Consider the following 10625-nt stretch of genomic DNA (forward strand, 5'->3'; position numbering starts at 1 on the left):
CCCAGGGATGTCTTGTGTACCCCCGGGGGTATACATATCATAGTTTGGGAACCCCTGCTTTAAAGCCTACCATTCAGACTGACCTGCTTTAACGTTTTGTTTGAGTTGACAGGGTCACAGTGCAAGTCTTTTTGAAGCATAGTGGCTTTCTTTTCGGTTAATTGATGGCAACAGTTTTATGAATCTTATTACAGATTATGACTGAGCTTTATTTGACAATTTGAAAATGTGAGGGTTTATTGTCAGAGTACCATTAAATTACAGTACTTGTTCTCTGTTTCTGTTTCTTTTCATCCTAACAATCTTAACTAGAAATCTTTCAGAATTAATTCTTAAACATAGTTTCTTCATCATTCAGTAGCTTGCTAAATCTAGCATGGGGCTAGATTTTAAATTATGATTCTGTGAGTGCATTTCTTTATCTTAAAGTACAGGCAGCCCCTGTTTAGTGGCGTTAATTCACTCCAAAAAAACTGAGTGTTAAACGGAACTGCGCTAAGCAAAACCCATTTTCCTATAGAAATTAATGTAAATAAATCTAATTGGTTCCGCCACTTCTCACTGCCCCTCCCTGACTGCCTGCCAGCTGCTCTGGCACCACCTGGTGGGCCAGACCTTGTACTCCTGCCGCCTCCCCCTGGCTCTGTGCTCCTGCTGCCCCATTGGCCTGGGCCCTGCAGTCATGTCTCCCCCCTGCCTCTTACCACCACTGCTGCCACTCCTCCCTGCCTGCCAGGTGCTCCAGCACTATGTGCCAGAACAGACCCCGTGATCTTCCTGCCCCACCCTGGGCCCTGCCAGCCCTGGCCCTGTGCTCTTGTCATCCTGGTGGCCCTGGCCCTGGGCGCCACCCTGAGCTCCCGCCAGCCCACCTGTCCCTTCTCTCCACTGCTCCGCCCTGGCCAGCCACTCCAGCCCCAAGTGCCAGAGTGGACCCTGTGCTCTTGCCACCCCTCTGGCCTGGGCTCAGTGCTCACTCACTCTGCTCACCCTCCCACTTGACCCTTTTCACCTCCCACGGGCCTGCACCCGTGTCCCAGAGCCAGTGCCGGTGGGGCCCAGAGCAGGGTGGTAGGAGTGCCAGACACGGGCTGGCAGGGGTCTATGGAGTTGGGCTGGGCCAACAGGGAGAGCAGGGAGTTGGCCCAGCTCCATAGAGCCTCAGCCAGCTGGGACCCCATGCTCCTGCCGCCCTGCTCTGGGCCCCACTTGCACTGGCCCCAGGACACAGACGCGGGCCCTGGACTCCTGCCTGGCTACTGCTGGTTCCTGCATGCCTGCTCACCCCCAGCCCCCCACCCAGCCGCACAGTACAAGCGGGGGACAAGCACGCGGCCCTGACCCTGTATGCCCTGTGCTTGCCCATCTGGGCTGAGCAGCAGCAGTGGGAAACAAACTGCTGCTCAGTGCAGGAGAGGGAGCGGCTGCTTTTTGCCTGCAATGAGTAGCAGTTTGTTCCCCACCACTGCTACTCAGCCTGGGCCCCATGCTGGCTCCAGGCTCACCCGTTGGGGCTGAGCAGCAGCAGCAGCTGGGCAGAAACTGCTGCTTGGCATGAAGGAAAATGCGCCTTCTCCCTCTCCAGGCTGTCACAAGCGGTGTTTGCTGCAGCTGCCTGCCCAGAGCCCGCAACACACTGGGCAGCAGTGTGACTGCTTCACTGCTGCCTCTGTGCTGCCCAGCACAGCAGCAGTGGCCATGTGGAGCAGCCGTAGAGCAGCTCGGAAGCGGCAGTGAAGTAGCCACACCGCTGCCTAGCACGATGGGGACTTCAGGTAGGCAGCTGCAGCAAACACTGCTGGGGAGGCATGCTTTCCTTTGCATCAATCAGCAGTTTCTGCCCAGCTGCTGCTGCTGCTGCTCAGCCCTGACGGGCAAGCCTGGAGCTGGCACGGGGCCCAGGCTGAGCAGCAGCCACAGGAACAAACTGCTGCTCAGTGTGGGCAAAAAGTGCCCCCTCCTGTTGCCAGCAGTTCCCTGCTGCAGCCACTTGGAGCCCACACAGGACTGCCTGTTCCTGCTCTCCATTGCCACTGTTGCTCCACGGGGCAGCAGTGACATGGCGGAAAGGCAGGACAGCCCCACATGGGCTGCGAGCAGCTGCAGCAGGAAGCACCTGCCACAGGGTGGGGGCATGCTCTTCTCTTGCGCTGAGCTGCAGTTTGTTCCCTGCCATCGCTGCTCAGCTGAGACAAGCAATTGCAGAGCGCATGGAGTTGGGGCTACATGCTCATCCCCTCCTGTACTGTACAGCAGGGCCCAGATCAGGGTGGCAGGAGCATTGAGTCCCAGCTGGCTGAGGCTCTATGGAGCCAGGGCAGCTCCCCCTCTCTCTGCTGGTGCAACCCAGCCCAGCTCCATAGACCCCTGCCAGCCCGCATCCCATGCTCCTGCCACCACTCTGGCCCTGCCAGCACTGGCCCCAGGACACTGACACGGGCACCGCACTTCAGCACATGTGCTTGTTTCCATTCCCCTCCACCACCACTGCTGGTTTCCCCAGTTTCCTGCCCACCCACCAGCTAGCCACTCTGGACTACATGGTTCCCAGCTGCATGGCTGGACCATGAGGCTCAGCAGGAGCCCACCAGGCCCTGAGAACTGGGGCAATCCCCATGGTTCTTCCCTGCCTCACTGCCCCCCCCCCCTTACCTGAATTTCCCACTCCAGCATATGGAGGCATAAATGGCCCAACAGTCCCAAGCCAGAAGCCCCTGCTAGGCAGGGGCTTCCAACTGCAGGGGAAACAGGGCAAGTTGGGTCTGCTGCCACAGGATCCTGCGGTGGCTTCCCCTGGGTCCTACTGTTCCTGGCTCCTGTCATCATTGACAGGAGCCAGGGAAAGATAAATACGAATTTTCTCAATTTTCTAGGGGCCCCACAGGCTGGATAGAATGGCTTAGTGGGCCAAATCCAACCTGTGGGCTGTATTTTGCCCATGCCTGGTGTACATAGTCAAGCCCTTACTTGGGTCAAAAAGTGCAAAGTATCAAGTAGTTAAACGAATAGAAGGTTGTTGGGGTTGGAGTAGATCTGGGCAAGGAGGAGGTCTCTGGAGATGCATGCAAGAAGAAGAGGGGCAGTAGAAACGAGAGAGAAACATTTTGAGCAGAATATTTTGGAAGTTGAGAGAGAAGTTTCTGACAATAGCCTCTCCGTTGATTTGAGATCTAGTGAGGGGATGGTGTGGTAGAAGGGAAAGCCTATAATGGCAGCTGTAAAAGTGAGAAGAAATAAAAGATGAGAAGAAATCTAGAAGAAATTGAAGAAAGCACCAAACTAATAACATATGGCAACAGTGCTCATTTCATGTCCTCCTAATACAGCATTACAAGAATATCCCCTAAATATCATGATTAATATAGTGAATTAGAGAGAGTTCACTTCCCAGTGACTTCACAAGTGTCTGCTTCAGTCACCTTCGGTAAATAAGATAGCTGAGTCATAATTCCGTTTTCTGATGTAGCTACAAAATTAATCTGAAAAATAGCAAAAAAAAACCCCACTGTATTAAATTGCATAGTGTGTACCTTTTAAAAATGAAACCTACATCTATCTCTGAGTTGTGAATAATATGCTTAAACAACAAAAGCACACTTTTTGTAGAAAACCGTTATTAAATCTAGGCTTCCTGTCCCTTGATTTAAATCGAATCTGGCCTGGTCTTGATGCAACTTCTAGTAGCTCCTTTGAATTTTACAAAAGTGCCGTGGGTATGTGTTTTATGTTAAAAAATGTATAGAACACTAAAAATGAAGGCCGTGATACTGCATATGCATTCAAGATGTATATTTGTTTAAGCATGAATAGTCCAACTTAGGGTCTTGTTTAAGTATGAAGTTAATTATCGGATCATAGGAAAGTAGGGCTGGAAGAGGACCATGGGAAGTCATTTAGTCCAGCCTGCTGCTGAGGGCAGGATGATCCCTGCTTATACCACCCTAGCTGCGTGTCTTTCTAACCTGCTCTTGAGAACTTCCAGGGGGGTAGAGATTCTACTTCTCTAGGTAGCCTGTTTTAATGCTTGATCAACCTCACAGTGAGAGAGTTGTTTTTTTTTTTTTTTTTTAATCTCCAACTTACTTGATCCTGGCCACAAAGAAAAGTCTAACTCTACCCTCTTCGTAATGACCCTTTAGGTATTTAGTTGTATTTGAAACATCAGGGTTAAAAATGAACCTGTGTTCAAAAACAGTTCTGGTTTTGACAGTGAAAATGTATTTATACTGCCAGCATGTTAAATGCAAGCCGACATTTTTAAATAAAGTCAAGCTACAAGGTGCTTTTGAAAAACCCTGCACTTAATTTGCTTAGGAGCACCTGTCATCTTGCCTCCAACTAGAAATCATAATGAAAAGGTGGCCTGATCAAAGCATTTCTGCTTGGACTTATAAAGGTTCATATTATTTGAAGATGTTGATTATAGATATAGCTCTGGTATCTGTTTGTATTGTATTTCAATTTGTGGTATTCTCAAAATGATTTCTTTTTCTAAAACAAAGGTGAACCAAGAAAATCAAGTGCTTTTTCATTTAAGAACCAAGGCAAAAAAAAAAATTAAAATCCATATTAGCAACTTGAAACTCTAATATAGGACACATATTGCGCCCCATCTCTAGAGTTTATGAATGCCGTCATGTTCTGTTTTGACCTTTTGACATACTATTTTCCCCTTAAACACCTGGCAAAAAGGGAAATTTTTTCGTTAAAATATGAATGCAGTTTGATTTGGATGAGTAATAGCTAGAACGTTAATGTCTAAATACAGTAGATGGAAGGAGGTACAGCAAGAGTAAAACACTGATGACTTCACACAGCTGAAATTTAGTGTCTAAAATGCGGTAGAACTACTGATGTTAAAATGCAGAGAGAATAGCAAATGATCATGCGGTAGCTTGCTCTACAAACCAGCAGGGGGAGTTTCAGTACGCTTAAACTGTAATGTTGCTTTCATTGTTGTAAAAGCCCATGAGCATTCACATTCCTTATCTCTCGAACCCCCTCCCTTTCTTTTTCATGGTCCCATAAACATGTCTCAAGGGTATGTTTCAAATTGATTACAGACAATTTGCACAGGATTTTGTGATGAACGCAGATGTCAGAAGCAGCTCATCATCTAACGCCATTGCGGACCTCCAGGAGGATGAGGATGGTGTTTACTTCGGCTCCTATGGGCATTATGGGATACATGAAGAGATGCTAAAGGTTAGAAAGTGCGCACAAATGCGTCTTGCTTGTACTAAAGAGGAAAGAAGGAATGAAACAGGCTGTGCCCATAAATATGCTGCAGAGCAGCTGCATTTTTAACCTGTTCAGTGCTTGATGGTATTTTATCTGTGAATCTCAGGTAAAAGAATCACAGGAAAAATAGCTGCTTTTTTCATCTCTTAACATGCCTAGATCTGTTTAAATTCTTCCTGTTTGACGCAGAAGCACTGGGAATGTAAAACTGCAGATATGGTTGAATGTTAGAAATCAATCAAGACTTGTTCCATATGCACTTCATGCCATGTGTGTTGTAGAAGTAAATTTCAGCTGAATTCTGTAATATTCCCAATACAGTGCATAACACAATATAGCATAAATAATGAAGGTCTTTATCATTTTTAATATTCCCATAAGACTGAAATTGATGAGGCAAAAATGTACTTTAACCCTTAAGTGCTGTCTTCTTCAGTTGACTTAGCTAATCATCTCAGTTTAGCATAGTGAAAGCAATACACTGAACAATTAGGAAGATTGTTGATATAATTCAAAAGGTCAAACACTTGTAAACAAATTTCTGTACAAACTTGAAGTATTAAGGTACCTTTGCTGTAATGTGGCAAAATTGTGTTGTGATGTTTTCATTCCGCAACAGAAAATTCTTGTCTCCTTCATGATACTTTTTTCGGCTATTAGAGACTAGTAGATTTTTTTTTAACTGATTATGAAGTTAAACAGAATAGATGAAGACCTAAAGTGTGCTCACTCTTGTGTAGCGTTGGTAACAGATTTAGCTTCCTGATATCTTAAAAAAAAAAAAAAAAGTAACGGTTGTCTCACCTTTAGACCTAAATCTGCTTTAAGGCAACCTTGAACAGCGTTGTCAGTATATAGAGCTAATGCATTGATCCAGCAGAATTGTCTTAATAGAAAACAAATTCTGGAAATAGAAAATAATATACTTTCTAAAATAAAAATAAATGGTCAACACATGTTCCCAGGACTTGGAAACTGATTAATACTGGTACAAATTTGCCCCAGTGTAGTATGTCTGGATGACTAATACTCTTATTTATAGAGTAGAGGAATTTATTTGTTAACTAGGGTGAAAGGGAGGAAAACCCACATAGCTGATATGTAAAGTTTAGAGAGCTTGATTTAGAGCTACAGTTAATGCCTGAACATCTGAAGAACTTGTAGTTCTGTAGTTTTTAGAACTATTTATAGTTTATAATATTACATTTTTCCAAAGCTGGAAAAAAAGCCTTTTGTGATCCCCAAATCTCTCTATTAGTTTAGAGCCTTTTAGGAGAAGTGGAAGTGTGAAAGGTCATGTGTTCATGGTGTCTGCTTCACAAGATTTCCAAGGAGAAGAATGCTGTGGTTTTAAACTGATAGAACAGTTAGTGGGTCACTCCTTAGAAATGGTTGTACTCTTTATTTAAACATTGCTTGAGGATTGTCCGAGATAAACTTACTTATTTTTCAGATTTCATTCTAATGAGAGGCTGGAAGGGAACTGGTGAATAGAGAGACTTGAAATGAATGGCTATAGCTCACTAGAGCAGCAGTGCATATAGTAAGGACAGCAGTTGGTATTCTATTGATTAAGTTGGGGCAGTGCTGAGTAACGCGAGTCGTGAGGTTGTAAAGCTGAAAGCTTTCCAGCTCACTGCTTTCCCGATTGATACCGAACCTTTTGATTTTTTTTTTCTTGGCCACAAATCCAGTTATATAGTGATGCAAAGAGAGTGCTAAATATGAGTTCTTTAAAATCCATCCTCTCAAATAGAAGGCTTTATAATTTACAGTTTTATCAAAAAAATATTAATTTGTTAGTGCTTAAGCTTTTTGTACCCTTTGCTTTTGTTTTTTTTCGAAATATATTTTGTGAAGAACTAATTTCCCTTATCCATAAAGAGACTTATCATATTAGGATGTAAAGATAAACTTGCAGGATTATATGCTTTATTCTTAATCAGTCATTAACTAATTGCTTTTCTAATAAGATGAACTTCTTGGCAATTGTTCAAGAAAAGCTATCCCTATATAGTTTCCTACATTGAATAGGAATTCCTGATCCTTAACTACTCAGTAGTGCTGTGCTAACTTTTAAATTCAGGCAGTGGCATCCAAGTCTTTTCTTAATCTAAAGTAATGTTGTGGTCACTTTAATTGGAGTCATAGATAAATAAAATGGCATTTTAATTTCGTTTTCCTTCATTCTGACGCTTGAACCTCTGGCAGTTGCGACTGGGACTCTAAAACTTACAGCTTGCTGTCAGCTTGAGTGCCTGCCTATGCGTATTATGTGGATCAATATGTTAGCTCACTGGTAAGTTGAGCTAATATGCCAGCTTACATACGCTAATGTACTACGGATATTCAGATGCGTGCTTGAAAGCCTGCCAGCTTCTTGGGTCATGTTGCGTTAGTGCTTGGTAATTTTCTTTTTTTTTTTTAAATTTAGCATTCTACATTGTGAGCTGTACAGCCTGAATGACTTACGTTCTTGCAGATGCTAAGACAAGTATGTCAGTTGGCTGGCCAATAAGAATGATTCCATGCAGAGCTGGCCTTAGGAGTGGGCATCCGCACAGGGTGCCATAGTTGGGGGGGGTGCCACACAGATGCATGTAAGCAGCCCAAGCTCACAGCAGTGCTGTCCTCTTCATTTGGCCCTGCCCTGGCCAATCTGTGCCCCAGGCAGGAGGAGCAGTGCCCAGCCCAGCCTGCCCCTTACCTCCAGCAGCTGCTCAGGAGGAGCTGGGCTGGGCATGTGCCAGCAGGGCAGAGTGGTGCCTGCTCCAGTCTGCTGGCCTTGCTCTTGCCCAGCAGCAGTGGTGCCTGCCTGGCATGCCATGCTGCTCTGCCTCCCCTCCAGACTGTGCCCCACACTCCTACCTGCCTGTCTCTGCCTCTGCCTCTGTTTGCAGCAGCACTGCTGACTTGGGGGGGGCACCAAAATACAAATTATCCAAGAGCATCATTTTCCCTAAGGCTGGCTCTGATTCTATAAGTAAAGCAGGGTAACCTGGTATCAGATCTGATCAATAGCTCTTGTTTATAACAAAGCAAGAAGTTTGGGTCACACACCTTGTTTTTTCCATTTTGATCTGTAATATATTTAAGTTGGTTCATGTCTCAGTCTTCATGTAAGATTGTTGTTTTACACTGAGCTTCCATACCTTTCAGTTATCAGTGTTGTTGGGGTATAAGTTGATTTTTAATAACTTTCAAACATGGTGTTGTTCAGGAGCTAAGTACGCCAGACTTTGATACTGTAAATTACATTTTGTATATACCTGGATGCCTTTATGACAGCCTGACTACTCGTTTTATAAAAAGTCAGTAGGATTTGCTTCTAAATAAACTTTTTAATTTGGGAAAGACTTTGTTATATGATAGGTCCTAAAATTGTCTAGAAGTGTCTCCTCTTTCAGCCTGTTTTCTCTACATAACTGGATGATGTAAATGCTGTTTCTATTTTTAATTTATAGGACAAAGTGCGTACAGAAAGCTATCGTGACTTCATATACCAAAACCTCCACATCTTCAAGGATAAGGTAAAGGAAGCAGCTCAGCAGATGAAATATTTCTGCAGTGCTTGATTTTCTTCTGGTAGCTATCCCTTGGGTTTTGAATACCTCCTAGTTCTGGGACTAGAGTATCATTCAAATGATTTGATTTAATGTACTCCAGCTTTATTATGTGATAGTGTTATTCAGCTGCTGGAGGGTGCAGAGAGCTGATAACAGAAATGCTGATCATTGTTGTCATTGTTCTGTATGCTGTCTCAGAGTGTTCATTAATTATGATGACATGTTTAAGTTAAACCTTTCTTGTCCAGTATTTTAAACTGAATCTATTTTGGGCAGGCTCTATTTATGGCAATTCCAGTACATTTTTAACCCATATCTAACAGGATAAAAGCATTATAGGGTCCCTAATGAAATTAGTGTTGGGACCACATTCAGCTATAATTATTTTATATTGTGAATCAGGGGCTTTTTGCCAGATTATCAAGTGATTGAAATGGAGCCAAGACTCCTGTTTCATAGCTTTTGGTGTCTGTTGTTTCTGCTTCTTCTCTTATTCCCAGTTGCTACTGCAACTATGGTTTTCTTTGTCCTATTGCTGGTAAACATTTTTTTTTTTTCCCCACCAGTTATTTTGGCTATTTTAAAAATGTAATTTGAGGTATTCTGATAGATCCTCATCCTTTTAATTGACTTCTCTAGATACCTAATGTTTGTCTGTTTTAAGGAGAAACTCCCACTGGGCAAGAAGTACTTAATTTTCCCTTTTTTAAATTTAACTTCTTACCCATTTTCAGGATGAAGTTTTTTAATTATAGTGGTACCACAGGGCATGGAATAATGATATTCTTTTAATGGTTCTTCAGGTGGACATCAGCTAAGGTTTTGAAGTTGGATCTTGTTTTATTTCATGTTGGGATCTTGTAACTTCCCTGTGAAAAGGAATTGTACTACAAGTATATTACAAATGGGGTTGAGTTGCAAACACTCTGGAGCAGGGGCAGGCAAAATATGGCTTGTGGGCCAAATTTGGCCCACCAGGCCATTCAGTCTGGCCCATGGGGCCCCTAAAAAAAATTAGAAACTTGTTATCTGCCCATGGCTACCTGTCTAAAGCAGCAGCAGGACCCAGCAGCCACAGCAGCAAGGCCTGCCCAGCCCTACCTGACCCCGGGCCCCCAACTGGAAGCTTTTGCTCAGCAGAGTCTTCTGGCCTGGGAACCCTGGAGCTGTTTCCCTGCCCTCCCTCCATCCGGGAGTACAAACTTGACCAGGCGAGGCTGGCTCCTGTTGTGTCAAGCAGTCCCGGCCATGCAGCTGGGAATGGCACAGTGCCAGAGGGGTGGGTGGGCGGCGGGAAGGAAGGTGGGAAATTGGCAGGAAAAGGTTCATGGTGGCAGATTGGGGGGGGGACAGTGGGAGGGGAAGTGGTGTTGAGCAGGCGGGTGACAGTGCAGAGCTGGGACCAGTACCCCGTGGCCAGGGGCAGCATGCACATGGAGCCCTTGCCGGCAGGGACGCCTCCTGCCGCGGGCCGTGTGCGCCCTGAGGCCTCGCTGTCTGCTGCTGCCGCTGGTGGCAGTAGCTGTAGGCAAGGAGGGACAAGGTGTGGAGTGGGGGGTGTTTGTAGTGGGGTCCCACATGTACACCTCACCATACACATGCACCCACACCCCCCCCCCGGTTGCACCAGCATACACATGCACTCACACCTCAGCCATCCTCCCCCTTCACACATGCCACAACCTTCTCAGCCGCCCTCCCCTGCACAGTTAAAGCTCCCTATTGGAGCTGGGGGCCTGTCCAGACCCCATACCTACTCGGACAGGCTCTTCATACAGGGGGCTGCAATGTTTTCTGATGGCAGCCCAGAATAGCTTC

General features: G+C 45.2%; 1 protein-coding gene across 2 annotated transcripts in view; it reads left to right on the forward strand.

Moving 5' to 3' along the window:
- Positions 1–10625, forward strand: part of PRMT3 (protein arginine methyltransferase 3) — a 167424-nt gene that overhangs the window by 12962 nt on the left and 143837 nt on the right. For both annotated transcript variants that reach the window (XM_019519469.1, XM_019519470.1), the window contains 2 exons: positions 5064–5205; positions 8706–8771. In XM_019519469.1, the coding sequence (XP_019375014.1) occupies positions 5064–5205; positions 8706–8771 (208 nt within the window). The remainder of the gene's footprint in view (positions 1–5063; positions 5206–8705; positions 8772–10625) is intronic.

The sequence above is a fragment of the Gavialis gangeticus genome, unplaced genomic scaffold (assembly GCF_001723915.1).
Source record: "Gavialis gangeticus isolate Ggan-Ray unplaced genomic scaffold, GavGan_comp1, whole genome shotgun sequence".
In the NCBI taxonomy this organism is placed as follows: Eukaryota; Metazoa; Chordata; order Crocodylia; family Gavialidae; genus Gavialis; species Gavialis gangeticus.